Source organism: Antedon bifida, chromosome 4 (assembly GCF_963402885.1).
Source record: "Antedon bifida chromosome 4, ecAntBifi1.1, whole genome shotgun sequence".
Classification (NCBI taxonomy): domain Eukaryota; kingdom Metazoa; phylum Echinodermata; class Crinoidea; order Comatulida; family Antedonidae; genus Antedon; species Antedon bifida.
The window spans coordinates 33,966,559-33,983,582 of NC_136229.1; the positions used below are offsets into that span (position 1 = coordinate 33,966,559).

A 17,024-nucleotide genomic window follows, 5' to 3' on the forward strand; every position below is an offset into this window, starting at 1 on the left:
ACCATATAACATTTTTCTGTTTTTTCTTTGTATAGAACTCCTAAAACATTGTCCCCCAAAACATTATAATTAATAAAATCAGACTTTGGCGATTTTATAGTTTATGCAGCCGGCCAATTTGATAATTTGTTGCTTTAAATTAGTCTTTCAGGTACCTTTTTTTAAAAACCAATGTTTGGTCAAAGTGAATAAATTAAACTATTGTGACATTAAAATGGCAAAATAATCAGGTGGACTGGACTGTTATAATTATCTAAAATATCTAAAATATAATATATCTCACGCAATCGCACACGTACACTAAAAATACTAATTGCATTGTGGCATTATTGTGTTTAGCGCCCCCTAACGTACAGCATGCTGTGTGTTTGTTGTGTGTGAAATTGAAATACGTAGAGGTGTAAATTTATCGAAACATGGCAGGAGTAACAGCTGATGTAGTGAACACAACAGTTATCGGACTGTGTGCGGCTATTGGAGGTGGAGCCGTTCTTGCATTAGGCAGCCTAGCACTCGCTAGGAGATATAGAAGAAAGGCCAGGCGGCCTCGTAGGATGGTTCTCTATCATAGTTTTCCATTCCGATCATCAAGATGTGCCTGGCTTATTTCCGGTACGTAGCCTGTAGGCTAAACACAGGCCGAGTCATCTCAATAATGCCCCCGTTTATTTTTTTTTCAGCTAGTTAGTAGGCCTAGCTAGCTAGCCTAGTAGGTAGGCCTATAGTTACTAAAATCAGTTTAACCATGTATGTTGTTTTTAAGAAATTGTGTAAGAGGTGCTCGAATATTCAATAAATTATACATTTATAATTTTAATGGAAATAAGTACAATAGTAAAAGTTTATGAATTTTACTATTATTGTGTTTTGTGTGCGTCCATGCATGACAAATACTGCCCTCTATCTGTTAGTATTGACCTCTCAACATAAGTACAGTACAACTTTTGTAAAGTACACACTCAACTCACATGCGCTTTATACAAAACAAAAATACTAACAAAGTTAATGCTTGTTTCTGAATTCCAATTAATAAACGGTTATGCGGTGGTATTCTATGGTGTATAATGGCATGCGTTGGTATGCACCATTCAGAAAAACAGCAATTATTTGTCTGTGTGTAACACTAGGAGGTGGCGCAGTACTTGCACTTGGTAGCCTTGCAATGTACAGGAGATACAGGAATGCCAAGCAACTTAGTGGTATGGTGCTTTACCATAGTTATCCATTTCGATCGTCTAGATGTGCGTGGCTTGTCCAAGGTAAATTAATAGATAAGGTTTGTGGTGTAATGTAATGATTGTAGAAGTACTATTACTATTCTTATCTTTGTTTTATTGAAATAAAAATAGAATTGGGGATTGAGAACAAAATACAAGTGGAGAAGGTTTCTCTTCACGGTGAGAATATGACCGATATGGAACATTACAAGAAATCTGTACATCCACATGGAACCATCCCAGCCTTAAAGCTTGATAATGACATCACAATCATTGAATCATCGGCAATCTGCATGTATCTTGCTGATCTATTTGGTGGCCTAGCTCCACATTATTTGCAAAGGGCAGAATATTACAAGTAGGTATTGTTAAGACTAATCAAAATGAATCTCACATTATTTAAAGTACTGCATAACATTTTGTTAGTATTATTTTAACAGCTGGATATGTTATGCAATAGCCACCATTGATCCAGTTTTAGAACCACTCTACATGCAGTTAACACATACTCCAGAGGATCAGAGAGACAACGTGTTAGTGGACAAAATGATGGCCAAGTTTAAAGAAATTGCTACCTACTTGTCGACTGTTCTGGAAAAGAGAAAATATATATGTGGCGACAGGTAAAACAAAGTTGATATCGAACACACTAGCCTCCTGTTAATCATCTATCTGAGGCAGAGTACAGTAAACTGTGTTGTACGCTGCTTCTCTTTGGCTAAATCAATCTACAATTATTGTTTCAGGTTTACTGCAGCAGATTGTGTTCTTGGTTATAATATGTGGTGGGCATCAGTGATACGTAGTGGCGCCATTTTACAGGAATATCCAGTGTTAGTTGAGTACGTTGAACGAATCAAGGAACGTGAGGGTTTTAAGAAAGTGTTCATCAGAAAACCAAAACCAAGCGGTGGAAGCCTGTGAAAGGTTGCGGTAATTGGTCTTGGTACTACCATCTTGGTACTACCATCAGCACAAAGAACTTTCAAAACATAGTTGTAAAACCTTATATCTAACTTTAATAAATGACCGGATGGAGACTTGGTGAACTAGACTAGATGAATGGCAAATAAAGAATTATTTTGTAAAAATATGTAAATATAAATCATGAGTTTTGGAAATTTGTTTCACTGTACTATTTAGAAGAATATTAATACAATCCAGCATAACACCTTATCTTTGTCTTATTTATCTTCAAGTCAATCGACTTCTATTTATGAATTAAAATCTTGCTTGTGGTGGTTTAGGCAGATCACATCATTTTTATAGTTCTTGTTTTCCAAAACTGATTTTGTCGAGTTGCCAATGCAAGTTGAGTTTGTTGCAATGCCTCCTGTGGACTGAATCCTACTAGAGCACTTCCAAACAGTTTTACTCCTCTCTCTCCCGATAACCTTTCTACAAGATCTTTCAGTGTTGATGCCTCTGTGTACAAATACTTATTGAGCGATACATCCCACATTGACTCAACATTACAAGCTATTTCTATCCGTCCTTTATGTTCAAACGCCATAGATTGGACACCAGGTAGTCCACATGGTGCCATTGCCCGTATTTGTGATGCAATGTCGCGACCAATCTTTAAGTCCTTAGAATCAATTGTAACATTAAAGTTCATAACATATGGAGATCCACCTATACCTGCAATGAGTTAATTTACAATAACAATAGGTGATCACACAGTGCAGATCACCTAATATTTCCATTCTGTTAATTTACAAAATGATCTGCCTTGATTAAGACTACCCATTCACCTTTTAACAATGTATGCCGTATACCTAGATCTAAACATAATGCACAAACTCTCTATGTCCTTACCTGTTAAACCATATCTAGATGTAGGATTTTCCCCGATGTCATGCTTTAGCGTACCATAGTTCATCCCAAATTTACCCCCGTACCATCCTACATCTTTTCTTCGATGAACCAACCCTCGATTTTGATGATCACTTGCACCAAAGAAGAAAAACGATGTACCAGGAACACCTATGGCTACTCTCTTTGCAATTTCTGAAAAGAAAATTAATATTACAATTTGCATCTGAATAAACGTAGATTGATAACAAGCGAAAACGGTGTGGCATATTCTATTTATGCATTTTAAATGTGTTTTTTACCTTTAGCTACAACTCCACACTCTTCCAAACTGACATCGTCCGATAATGGATGTATCGGGACAAGGTCTACAGCACCAAGTCTTGGGTGTCCTCCTCTATGATTGGTCAGATTTATATGGTCAAAAGCTGACCGACAAGCATGATAAACTGAATCTGCCAAGTAATGTAGTGGCGCTGCGATTGTTATCACTGAACGGTTGTAATCGTTATCATTGAAAATATTGAGAACGGTGGATGAACATGTACCTATGTATGTAAAGAATACAAATAGATTGGTATTATTGTAATAAAAATTGTTTAAAATTAATTCAATATGTAAAATACAGTGCTGGTATTGTAGCAATATTGATGCCTGCCCTCTATAATCCTATTTACAACTGCTGGGCTTCTTCTATTCAATACGTCAAATTCAATAAAATTCACCTTATTAACCTAGGCCTATCTAGCATTTCAACGTTTGGACAGCTATTTACCATTATCTTCAATCACACTTGTTGCACTCTCAGCTATACTTTCAACAATGTTCTTGTTAGCTTCAGATACATTTAATAAGCAGGCTGCTAACTTTCTGGTGGTTGCTGCCATAAGTCCCTGCTTGTCTACGCTAAGTATGAGTACCTCGAGAATAATATCACGCCCTCTATATTTTTGTGAGCGTTTGCCAAAGTGCGAGCCAGCGAGGCGTGCAATGCATACATACGGTAATTTAACCGAATGACATTCATGAATATATGCATATTATGACGTAACGATTAGAATGAATTAATATCATGAAGCACGTATAAGAATAGCCAGCTGTCAGTCGTGGCGTAACGGGTAGCCTAATTCTTCGAATTTTTTTTTTTTTATGGAAATACAAATCAAATGTGACACATTTGAGAATTAGTTTGCGGAGAATCAAACTTTCCAAAAATGTCATTGTGTACCATTTAAAAAAATAGCTTTTAAAAATGTAGGCCTATTAGCAATTTTTTTAAAAAAATATAACTTTTATTTATTTCGTTTTATGACTTTTTAGTCATTAATTATCTCATCCTTTTTCTTTGAATGTTTCACTATTCATTTAAAATTTTAAAAAGGGTGAATTTTATTTATTATCTAAGTACTCATATTACAGTACAAGCTGTAGTATGTATATATAATCGTTTATATTATGCATACTAATCTCGTTGTGCGATAGATATGATTGCCTATGGTTTTTAAATCATGACAAATGAATTCAATAGGCTACACTTCTAGTATTCAATAGGCTACTACACTTTGATGTTATCATTCTGTAGCTGTTGACATTAAACAGAAACAATAACGAAAGGGAACAATAATACCTAATTGAAGTTCAACAGCGTTTCCATATTACACGATCCTATTTCCTATACTTGTATTTTGGCGGTTAAAATGCCCGAGGGGTTGCGGCGGCCAATTCTTTGGGTACGGTCTGCACAATGTGTACTGTCGTCTGAAAGAGAATGCAAGTACATTCGAGGTAATCACGTGTTTGTACAGTTTGGCTTTATTAAACTGGTTTCTAAAATCTTAACTGCAACTACTGAACCAGGTGGCAAACCACGCCATTTCAACATCTTCAAAGTGATAGGTCGCGCAATTGTCTAAAATAGCTGTGGTCTCCAATACTTCCATTAACTTAAGCAATTTGGTCGTGGGCAAATATCAGATCAAACAATACTTGTATCGACCTATATTTTGTTTATTTGTTTATAGTCTTTATATTTTGCCACGTTTTAGAGCTTTGTTTAAAATTACTTAAAAGGGTACTTTATGAAGCAATATCCCCCGCAGCAATGGACACGTGACTATAAACGAGATGGCTTTGTTGTCATGTAGTAGGTAACAAGTAAAATGTCCATTATGGCACCTGATTTTATTATCCTGTAATATTGGAAAATCAGATTTACAGTTAGTTTAAAAAACTAACTCCCTACGAGAAATACTTAAAGTTATTTGTAAAAACAAACTTTAATATGGTATATAAAAAAGTACAAAACGATAGCACACAGCTGCTACAAAAGTGTGTATGTATTACAATAAAAAAGATTAAACATCTATAAAAATACAACATACGAGAAATACAGACAAATTACGTGGAACGTTGGTGAACCAAAAATGGCACCGTGAGTTATTATTTCGAAAACGTTGAAATGTAACCACAATTAACACAATGTCTGATATCTTGGTTTCTATATCAGCAGCTTGTTAATAAAGATCGAGACAGTTTTGTTTCTACATTATAATTAAATTTCTTGTAATTTCCTGGAGTTACTTTTATCAGTGGATATTCTAGGACCAATAATAGATTTGCCAAGAACCAGACAAGACCATGGAAATGTTTCGTTTTTCTTAAATCAGCTAGGCTAGCGTTTCTGATATTATTAAATCATGTTTTAATTAGTTGATTAAACTTGTACTGATAGGAATAGACACATTCTCATTGTAACGTTCCTTGTAACTTTCTCCCATTGTGCTGTTTTTGAACATTTTTATTTTTCTGAATCGTATTTACACGAGTATGTATCACCACATTACCATTTTATCTTTCAAATGTTATAGGACCCATTTGAAAACAAATCTTTCTAGTCTTATGGTGCTGTATGTTTATTAGTGTATTGTATTTTTGTTTTAATGCAAATTTCGAAAAATCAAACTGTTCTTACTTTTAATATAGCGCCATCTATAGTTAATCAAATACTTCATTAAAGTTTTCAGGATGTCTGGTTGTTCCGCTTAAATCTAGATGACGAAATGAATCATATCTGCATTACCTTTAAAATATCTTAAACTCTGCACAGATTTGAATTAAACATGCATGGTAATGTAGGATTCTAAGTAAAACACTTTATCGAGTTTTATCATCAGACGCGTATCTAAGTCTACATAATACAAGAATAGGCCTATCAAAATGACACATGGATTCACATTGTTCAAATTAAACTATACCGGCCTACTACCAGATCTTATCAATATAATAGGCATACTTACGGCAGATCCAATCTGGTGATATTAATCTTCCCAATAAAACGGGCTTAACTTTTAATTTTCAGTGAATCAAATAAGGGGATACAACTTTCAAAACAAAAGTTAGTATGCTCCGACCAATGTCCGGTTCAATTTGTTCATCATATAACTTTCGTCCATATAACCCAATGACAATGACGTTTATTTGACGTCATTTTATACAACAGAATAAGTATCATCATTAAAACTTAAATATGTTATCGTAAAAGAGTAAAAACATGTGGTATATTAAGCCACTTTATAATAGACCTACACACTTTTCACAATATGCTTAAACACATATGGCAAGGCACATGTTTTTGCTATGTTCTAACTTGTTTAAACAACAATTTAAATTATAATACTAATACTAGGATTAGACCATGTCTTTACGGTGGTTTCACTATTTGTTTGTGTACATGTCTTTGACATGTTGATGTTTGCCTGTCGGTGACAACTCGTACGTGAGATACGCATATGAATGGATCTTTTTTCATCATCACATCAACGGGTATTACGTCAAACATTTTACGCAGAACCAACATAGTCCTACAGTCGGTAAGGTTAGGTGTAATTGTGGAGTGTGAGATGACAGATGAGTGACCTCAAAAAAAAAATGAAAAAACAATATACTGTACGTATAGTTTACGATACCTGGTCTAACCACCATGCGACCTCTTGGAACTACTCTGTTATAAGAAAACTAGTACAGTGAAGGCTACAATAACGTCTAATGAAGATGACAGTATGAAGCTAAACAACAAAAAACAACACACGTATAGTTTACGATACCTCGTCTAACCACCACTCTAGGGCTTACTTTGGTTTCTTATAAGAAAACTAGTACAATAGGCTACATGCAATATAACGTCCTAATGAAGTTTATCAAAACATTTCCCATTACTTTCAATTCAAGTATCCGCCCTCTATAACGTATCTATACAGAGAGGTACTACAGATTTCCAATAGTAATGGAATCTGTGTTTAAGCACTCCGTAAAGACTTTTCTAATAAGGGTGACAATCACTAATATGCGCGGCGGTCCTAATGAAGACTGAATCTGATGGTCAGAGATCCATCCGCCGCCGCGTAATAACTCGATAGGTCACGATGCGCCATGCTACTAACCATGAATCATAGAGATTACTGTTCTAAATATTGATAAAGTAAACAAAATAATATTAAACAACAATAACTGCAATAATTTGACATCATTTCATGTTTGTTTAACGGCAAACAAAAATAAATCACGAAATGTATAAACAAGATAAACCAAGGTTTTGCAATATACTTAGCACGTATTATTAAACGATATGAATGGAACCAGAGAAAGTAGTATAACACACAACAAAATGAACTACAATGTACAAGGAAAAAAAGAAACTTATATTTAATACTGTACATCATACGGTATTATATGCCAACCATTGTTATGATATAATATTTTTGGTCAATAGGCCTATATGTTTCTTGAATTGAATTGTGTGAAGTGGTATACACCCACTGCATAATACTAAACGAGTGATATAAAAACAACACATTAAATATGAATTATTTTTAAAGGCTTAATTTTAAGTTGATGATAAATGTTGTTTAAAACTGAGACAGCTGCAATAAGCATTTTTGCTTTAAGTTAATTGCTTACAGCCTCTGTGTCCACTCATCTCTTGATCTTTACTGAGAGCAGTTTCTGACATATCATCACACCGATTTAATGCTCAGAACAGTGCTTAAAAAGACGTGTCATAGTTGTCGGATTAACTACATCTTTAAACAAAGGTCTACTGGGATAAAATACTTATTACTTGATTAGGCCAATCAATTAGCGAGTTTACGCCTAAATTGCCGGCTAAAGTGTGAATAGCCAACAAACGTGTGAACACGTACAATGTATTGATTCATTTGCCTATTAATTAGCGGCAACGTTATTTACACGTACAAGTTGGTCATGAAGACTTACCAATTCAAGTTTTACTCACTTTGTGAGTTATAAATATTAAACGTACAGTCGGCTGTTTACTAACAATGTGAATTACTCAAACTTGTATGGTTTACGGTAAATTTAATACGGCTAACTTAGCGTCACCGTGAGTGACAGGTTGAGGTGAGCGGAAAAATACTCCGCCCCTTTTACTTGAAAACTTGAACGTCACAATATGATAGACACGTGATTGCAGCCGATTAAGTCATTTCACGACCAGCCAATAGTTAGCCACACAGAGCTAAATGTATGACAACTTGTCGACAACTTCTTATTTGTCGGGGATTTTCGATTTGGAAGTCGGCTACTAGTATGTACTTCAGTTTTCCGCAAACGGTAATAACCAAGAGAACAACTTAAAACAAGAGACGTTTTATCCGAAGAGAGTTTACATCGGAAGTTTTTCATCCTAAGAATGAACTTAAGTTCACAGTGTGATACAACAGATTGGGCATAAACTTTAAACATTTTTTTTTCGTTTTTAAGGATATTTTCTATTTTGCTTGTCGTGATATTGCGGTTGGACATTTTGGAAAGCGTTTAATTTTTTGAAGAATTGTTTTTATTGTAAATTGGAAAACTGAAAATGTTGCGTATTTCGCTGTTCGTTTTCGTGGCAATAGCTGCGCTTCAAAACAGTTTAGCTATCAACGCATTGTTCAACGGGCAGCAGAGTACACCAGTAAACCCATGTATGGACGACAATGGTAACCCAAAAAGGTGTATGCCAGAATTTGGAAATCAAGCATTTGGGAAAAAAGTACACGCTTCATCAACATGCGGTGCTACGCCGACCCGTCACTGCACGCGCGCGGTGGACAGCGAACACGCACGTACATGCGAGTCATGTGACAATACGAATCCCAAGTTATCGCATCCTCCGGAATATATAACGGACCTGCACAACCCAAATAACCTGACATGTTGGCAATCAGAGCCTTTTACGACCAGCCCTCATAATGTTTCGCTCCAGCTTGTCCTGGGCAAAAAGTTTCAACTTACGTACATCACGTTGGAATTTTGTTCAGCCAGACCTGAGTCTATGGTTATCTATAAATCACAAGATTACGGTAAAAATTGGCAGCCTTATCAGTATTACTCAACACAATGTCGACGATTCTACGGAATTCAAAAAAACATGGAAATCAGTAAAATGAATGAACAAGAAGCATTGTGTGTTGATTCACATAGTCACTCGGATCCATATAGCGGCGGACGAATTGCGTTCAGCACGCTGGAAGGTCGCCCGTCGGCCTACGATTTCGATAACAGTCCAGTTTTGCAGGATTGGGTGACGGCGACTGACGTAAAAGTCGTCTTCAATCGTCTGTTTACGCCCGACGCGCTGACGGGTAATAAAGAAAACCAATTCTACGCCGTGTCGGATTTTAGCGTCGGTGGACGGTGCAAATGTAATGGTCACGCATCGCGCTGTATCGAGGACCGTAGTGGACAACTTACGTGCGACTGCAAGCATAATACGGCTGGACTAGAATGCGAGAGATGTAAGCCATTTCATTTTGACAGACCATGGTCAAGAGCGACGGTCAGGGAGGCTAACGAATGTGTCCGTAAGTAACATCATGACGTAAGCGTCACTAATCATATCTTATTTTCAGAACGACTTTGTAGAATCGACATGTTTACGCATTGAGCTAAATCACTACAGTAATGGTCCAGGTTGTGTTACAGGTTGTATACACGGGTTTTACTCTTTTACTAGCTTCACATTTCACAATCATAATCCATCATATATGTGTAGACAACAAATAATTATTACCTTTCGTTTAGCCGGCCTATAACCTCAATGAAATAGGCAAACATCGTGCTTAATATAATACATGTACTTAGAAAGTAATTCGTTAGAATATTATAATTAAGTTCGACGTACGTACGTCGTAACGGGTTGTACGGTCAATATCCCACGTCAAATATCACGTAAAAATCACTATGCTGCATTGATTTCTACTATTGAAACTGTATCTTTCCCTTTTGGGAGTACTGTGCTTAGTTAGTTACTTTTATGAAGTTTAACTACCTCAGACTTATACAAGTTAACAAGTTATAAGTTATTATTATTATAGGCAATCGGTATCAACTAGTACGGTGAACCTTTTAGTTTTAGGACGTAGTTTATAAACTTCTTTGGGATTTAGCGTCGTACTCGGCCCGTCGGCGACACTATTTTCTGGACGTCGTCGGAGACAGAATCAGGCGTCCAGAAAAAAATGTCGCTGGTCGTCGATTAATATAACTACTACATGTGGCTTGTGTGTTTTTCGTACATCAACCTTATCTTAGAAAACAAATATACTTGACTTATAGCCCTATATTATACTACTCTTCAAACAAAGTGTCATCATCGTAATATATTTATGGTCAATCGACGACGATTCAACAAACATTCAGTGCCTAATTCCCGAGTAAAGAACAACACCGTTACTTTTACAATTATTGATTATTCAAGCTTATCAATCTTTTCCCATCAATATCTTGGTTGCACTCAGCAGACGAAGGTCTGTTGGTAAATATGAATGCATAGACCGTCGTTTCTCAACCCCTTTCTTGTTAATTGTTAGGGACGGTAAGTTTAAATGTTGATCTACTTTTAACACGTTAAACCTTCAAGTATTCCTTATGCATTATTCGTTTGATTGAACTAGTTTAAAGCAAGTGTTCCAATTCACAAAGTTGATAATTTCTAAACGTTCCAATAAAAGACTTATTCTGCTTGATCGTTCGTATAGGCTACAGGTTGTTAACAAAGATGACTTGTTTAATTTTGTAACGTTATACCTAACATACAAATGAGAATAATTACGACTAATTCCTTCTAAATAACGATACAATCAGTTCTTGGATACGTGAATAGATCTAAATCAAATTGACGTAGTTTTTTTTATTTGATTACAATCTTTTGGCATAGTTTTCCTGCGTGAACTCTGAAAGTATTCACATTTATCCAATACAATATATGAGGCGTAAACGTGTACAGGCCGAATTATGATAAATCCATCAACGCCGGTTGCAGTTAGTATCCCGTTTGAACACCCCAGAGTATCAAGTACAGGGCCTAGTATTCAGAAGTCCAGGGCCTAGTACTTATCGTCGCAAAACACGTCACTCGTTAACATTATAATTCTGCAGCCGATTAATAAATTTAGACAAACTTGATTTCATTTTATAGACTTTTAAAACCCTTTTAATAATACCGTATTGCTTACATGCTTAGCTATTTATAATATTAGTAAGGAACTGTAGACGTGGTTTAATGTAAATGTCAAGTTTGGGATTTCTTTACCGGTTGTAATTTGGTAAATTACTAAACATCCTGATTATCCAGATTGTGAAAACTGTGCGACTTGAATTAATCGAACACAGGAACTACATCATTGTCGTGACTAATGATTTAAGCACAGACTTACTAGGAATATTACTGGCATAACACATTATTGCATTTGGCGCCAATTTCAAGGATTTTGAAACAAAATGTTGATTACAATAAATTATCAAATAATTTGACACTGATCAGACAAACATTTGTTAAACAATGGAACGAAATATTAAAATACGAATTTCATTTTTTTGTTAATGGAGGTGATTTAGGCTCGTTTTGTCAGTGAGAGGTGTTTGAATTCCGTCTGAGACATTCAATTTATGATACTGCATATAAACTGTATTTTATTTAAATTTATATTTCTTATAGGCCTAACTTCAGAGTGACGATTTTTGATTATAAAAGATCACAATTTGTTGCTATAATTAAAGTAGATAGGCCTAATTTTAGAATTTAAAGTAGGCCTATATTTTAGAATTTAAAGTAGGCCTATATTTTAGAATTTAAAGTAGGCCTATATTTTAGAATTTAAAGTAGGCCTATATTTTCTTATACGGTTAAATACAGTTTTACAGTGTCTATACAAAACGTTTTCGACAAAATGATGAGCACATATTCTACTTTCTTATTACTGTATTAATATATTATAGGTCTAGTCGATTCCAATTGCAAAACAGATGTAAATAATCAGACGGTTCAATTACATTATCTAGATCTGAGAATTGCAATTTCTCTCATCTTTTTGGCAAAAATAGAACTGACAGATGAGAGTTAAGCACTATTTAGTGCACAGACAGTGCAATATGACCTATCAAAAAGTAGTTGAGTTTGTTTCTCCCGGGAAAAGAGAAGAGCTCGCGAGTCCTCGCTACCGTAAAGTGTGTTGGAATATGGGACGATAAATTCTTTTCTAAATATGTTTGGGTAAGGTCTATATTGTGTTCCGTTGTGTTATGGCCCAAACTGGCAATTGGACTATCTATGAAACGTCAAACTACAGTCATTTTATTTCGATTTCATCGATTCAATATAGATTATTTTTTCTGTCAAACAGTTATTTATTGCACTATATAAGAACTTTAAAGTGTGGAACGCCGAACTACAGGCATATTAATACCAGGAATGGAAATGTGGAACGCCGAACTACAGCCATATTATCTAAAACAAGAACGGAGATTTCATTTCGAATCACATCGCACCTCAAACTCATTTCTGTCATCCCCTTAGATTGATTACTAATACACGAAATCTGGTTGAAATTATAATACTTGTTCTGATATTTATGGTCTGTGGAAAATGTGAATTCGGCCTACATGATTTGATCAAAAAGATACATCTGAAAGGTTTAGTTTAAAGACAAAACTGCTAAAGCGATTGTCACAATTCCTCAGTTCTCTCGTCCCCGATCTTTGCCCATAATTAATTTCAAAAGCTTAGTGTTCAGTCGTCTCAAGGGACTCGATATTGTCAATTACCAATCAATTTAGACACCTTCCTATATTAAAATCCACGAGCTGTGTTCTTCGGATACCAATCAATTTGGACACCTTCCTATTTTAGAATCCACGACCTGCCACTTTATTATCCAACAACTCAAATCATAAAGATAGTTTCCGTTGTCGTTTCATTCAGATTACTTGTTGCCTTGTTTTAGTACGGTAGATGGTGTTATCGTATTAGTAATACCATGGAGAAATAGTAGGCCTATTTAAGGATAAGGTTATAATACAGTTCTCAACTACGCGGTAAGTTGGCCTTTAGTTCTGAACAGTTTATAACAAATTGGAAGGACGATATATTATTGGTTTAATCAATACATAATAATAACATTCTTTACACATTCAAATACCATTACCAGAAGGCCTATACCAGAACTTTTAATTTAAAAAAAAATATTTTAAACATAAAGTCTTTCGTATGACGTAACACGCCACTAGATTAATATTATTATAATAAACAATTACAGGTGTACCTGCTTTTATTTCACTAGGTAAATTAAAGTCACTGAATGCATTCTAATCTCCAGACACAATGCCATGTTCATGCACGATATTTGTCTTATGAACAACCTCATGAATTTAGTGTCTACCAACACTAAGAAGCGATTTGCTATGTTTACCGACATGACCACAGCATTGTCCTGGTCAATTGACCCAATGATTAGTTTACAAATGGCATACAATTTTTATTTACAGATGTCTCAGACTTATTTCCACGAATAAAGGATACAGATGGCCTTTAGTAATTGTTTTGTAGTGGACAACCATGACGGTCATTCAGACCACTTGAAATGCTCGGACACCACACATATTTTGAACCAACCAACAAAGTTAATTTCATAATTCAGTTGTTTAAAATTAAGCAATGATTCGGTGTCAAATTGATACCATTTATCTTTGAATGAGTCACCCTTAACAAAAATTGAATGCAACATCCAAAAAAGTGTAAATCTATTGATACTTAGTTGGTACAATTTATGTAATTTTATGTTTCTTTTAATGGGTTTATATTTCATTTCATTATAAACATAATAATAGTACAATAGCTACACCCATAGGCCTATATCAGGACATGGGGTGCAGAATAGCATACCCATAGGCCTATATCAGGACATGGGGTGCAGAATAGCATACCCATAGGCCTATATCAGGACATGGGGTGCAGAATAGCATACCCATAGGCCTATATCAGGACATGGGGTGCAGAATAGCATACCCATAGGCCTATATCAGGACATGGGGTGCAGAATAGCATACCCATAGGCCTATATCAGGACATGGGGTGCAGAATAGCATACCCATAGGCCTATATCAGGACATGGGGTGCAGAATAGCATACCCATAGGCCTATATCAGGACATGGGGTGCAGAATAGCATACCCATAGGCCTATATCAGGACATGGGGTGCAGAATAGCATACCCATAGGCCTATATCAGGACATGGGGTGCAGAATAGCATACCCATAGGCCTATATCAGGACATGGGGTGCAGAATAGCATACCCATAGGCCTATATCAGGACATGGGGTGCAGAATAGCATACCCATAGGCCTATATCAGGACATGGGGTGCAGAATAGCATACCCATAGGCCTATATCAGGACATGGGGTGCAGAATAGCATACCCATAGGCCTATATCAGGACATGGGGTGCAGAATAGCATACCCATAGGCCTATATCAGGACATGGGGTGCAGAATAGCATACCCATAGGCCTATATCAGGACATGGGGTGCAGAATAGCATACCCATAGGCCTATATCAGGACATGGGGTGCAGAATAGCATACCCATAGGCCTATATCAGGACATGCAGAAGCAGGGGTGCAGAATCCTTCACGCATAACAATGCATAATAAAAATGCATCAATCAAAATAAATGGATGTGAGAAGCTGATATGTATAAATGGTATTAATTAATTGCAATTAAAATGATCATCCCATTTCACAACAAACTGTAAGAAACATTAATGTTTTGACTAATTAGTAAGTTCATCACACACATTCAAAGTAACACTCTGAAACCTAAAGTGCAAGAAGGCGGGTAATCATTGAAATGCAAAACAATTCAAACCCAGGCTGCTGTTATTCTTCTATTTGTTTAGGTTTACCTTGTTAATAGACAAACATGAGAGTAAAGAACAAAACAGATCATGCGCTAGTGAAAGTGGTTATATTCCTGATTAATACAGCTCTTGTATTTATATTCTAATTCCTTATTATAGCTTGTGTGTTTATAAATCCTACTTTTTCCCAAAGCATGTGATTTGATTGGTAAAATAAGAAGGTGGTGGTGGTAGTGGAGGTGATGTTTTGTGGTTTAAACCACAGTGGTATTTCCTGGATGGCTTACATAACCCTGTCAAAACAATTCACACCATGGTGATTACCAAACTCTTTAAAACATGCCTAAAGACAATAAACAAGTGCAATATCCTATTAAGGAAGATCATTCTAATTAAAACACAGAATTAGGAGACACTTTGACAGAGTGGATAACAAGACTGTCAACACTGACATGACCAAATGACCATGCCTCATTACCTTATGCTTTTACATGGTAGACACATTGTCCTTCATGGAATAAGATCTAGATAATTAAATCAGGATTGTTGTTAAAACTGATACTATTGATATTTGAACCCTTGATGTTACATGTGGTGATGTACTATGCATGAATTACTCTATTTGAACCATAAGTCACATGTAGTTATACTGTGTGAACCACAAGTCACATGTAGTTATACTGTGTGAACCATAAGTCACATGTAGTTATACTGTGTGAACCATAAGTCACATGTAGTTATACTGTGTGAACCATAAGTCACATGTAGTTATACTGTGTGAACCATAAGTCACATGTAGTTATACTGTGTGAACCATAAGTCACATGTAGTTATACTGTGTGAACCATAAGTCACCTTACATGAATGCCACATGTTATCATACTGCACATTGGATACAAAATAATGTCAGCAGAAATATATGACAAAGATAAGAACACACATCTTCATTACAATATATAATGTGGTAGTCAACATTCTGGCTCCAACAAGTAAATGATTCTGTCTGGCGCTTAGTGTAGTTAACATTTTTCTTTTAATCAATTTTAATCAAACTACAAGACAACTGTCGATTTCACATGGAGTAGAAAAAGGATCTAATTTTCAAATTATTTTGTCAATCTATATCAAATCTACACATTTTTTTATTATCAAAATATGAAAAAGTTACAAACAAGAAACCAAAACTATAGGCTTTAGATTTTAAAATAAACTTTATATCAATAATATGTTACATAAACTACAGTCTTCTACATCATGTGTATGTAGAAAAGAGTAGGACAGACTAGGAGGACAGAGTGCAAAGGGGATACTTTGAATGCTAAATGTAATGTGTCCAAGTAGGCCCAAGAGATATTACCAGCTTGGCCTTTACACCAACATTTGGCTAGGACATAGATATCTGTGGCATTAGTTATTTATGAGGATAGTAAGGGATGCACTAAAATTATAAATAGTAGAGCACCAAGCAATCCATGAATGAAAATATTGTAGAGTTCTTTGACATTAAATGATAGTTTAAATAGATATTACTGTAATGTGTTGTCAACATTTAGTTTAGTAATGCAGTCTTTAGTTCTTATAGAATTTTAGCCAAATTAAAATGGAACTGCAGTAAAGTAGTTAATTGCTGCAGTAATTACAAGAGAAACTAGTTTTAGTACTCATGCTTACAAATTTCAAATAGCACAGGCTTAAATTTATGTATCTTTCAAATTATTAAATTTAAATTTGTTTTATAGTTCTGTATATTCCACAATAATTGAAGTAGTGTATGGCCTTCTGATCAAACGGCCTAGCC

At 35.4% G+C, this 17,024-nt stretch overlaps 3 protein-coding genes across 5 annotated transcripts in view; 2 read left to right on the forward strand and 1 right to left on the reverse strand.

Moving 5' to 3' along the window:
- The first annotated feature begins 372 nt into the window (after positions 1–372).
- On the forward strand, positions 373–2,312 carry LOC144840935 (glutathione S-transferase GST-6.0-like). Of its 2 annotated transcripts, none has more exons than XM_078697032.1 (4): positions 373–612; positions 1,350–1,575; positions 1,658–1,840; positions 1,964–2,302. In XM_078697032.1, the coding sequence occupies exons 1-4, from the start codon at positions 417–419 to the stop codon at positions 2,139–2,141; spliced, it is 783 nt and encodes a 260-aa protein (XP_078553158.1). In that variant the 5' UTR covers positions 373–416; the 3' UTR covers positions 2,142–2,302. The 2 variants fall into 2 exon arrangements, with proteins under 2 accessions (XP_078553158.1, XP_078553157.1); XM_078697031.1 differs by lacking the exon at positions 373–612 and adding an exon at positions 916–1,259 and having other exon boundaries at positions 1,964–2,312.
- LOC144840934 (formiminotransferase N-terminal subdomain-containing protein-like) lies at positions 2,211–3,941 on the reverse strand. 2 transcript variants are annotated; one of them, XM_078697029.1, is made up of 4 exons: positions 3,808–3,941; positions 3,335–3,580; positions 3,036–3,227; positions 2,211–2,858 (listed from the first exon to the last, which is right to left on the reverse strand). In XM_078697029.1, the coding sequence occupies exons 1-4, from the start codon at positions 3,917–3,919 to the stop codon at positions 2,470–2,472; spliced, it is 939 nt and encodes a 312-aa protein (XP_078553155.1). In that variant the 5' UTR covers positions 3,920–3,941; the 3' UTR covers positions 2,211–2,469. The 2 variants fall into 2 exon arrangements, with proteins under 2 accessions (XP_078553155.1, XP_078553156.1); XM_078697030.1 differs by having other exon boundaries at positions 2,568–2,805.
- A 4,635-nt stretch (positions 3,942–8,576) lies between these two features.
- The window catches only part of LOC144840730 (netrin-1-like), a 46,009-nt gene continuing 37,561 nt past the window's right edge, over positions 8,577–17,024 (forward strand). Inside the window, exon 1 of the mRNA XM_078696715.1 lies at positions 8,577–9,895. Coding sequence (XP_078552841.1) covers positions 8,911–9,895 — 985 coding nt within the window. The 5' untranslated portion in view covers positions 8,577–8,910. The remainder of the gene's footprint in view (positions 9,896–17,024) is intronic.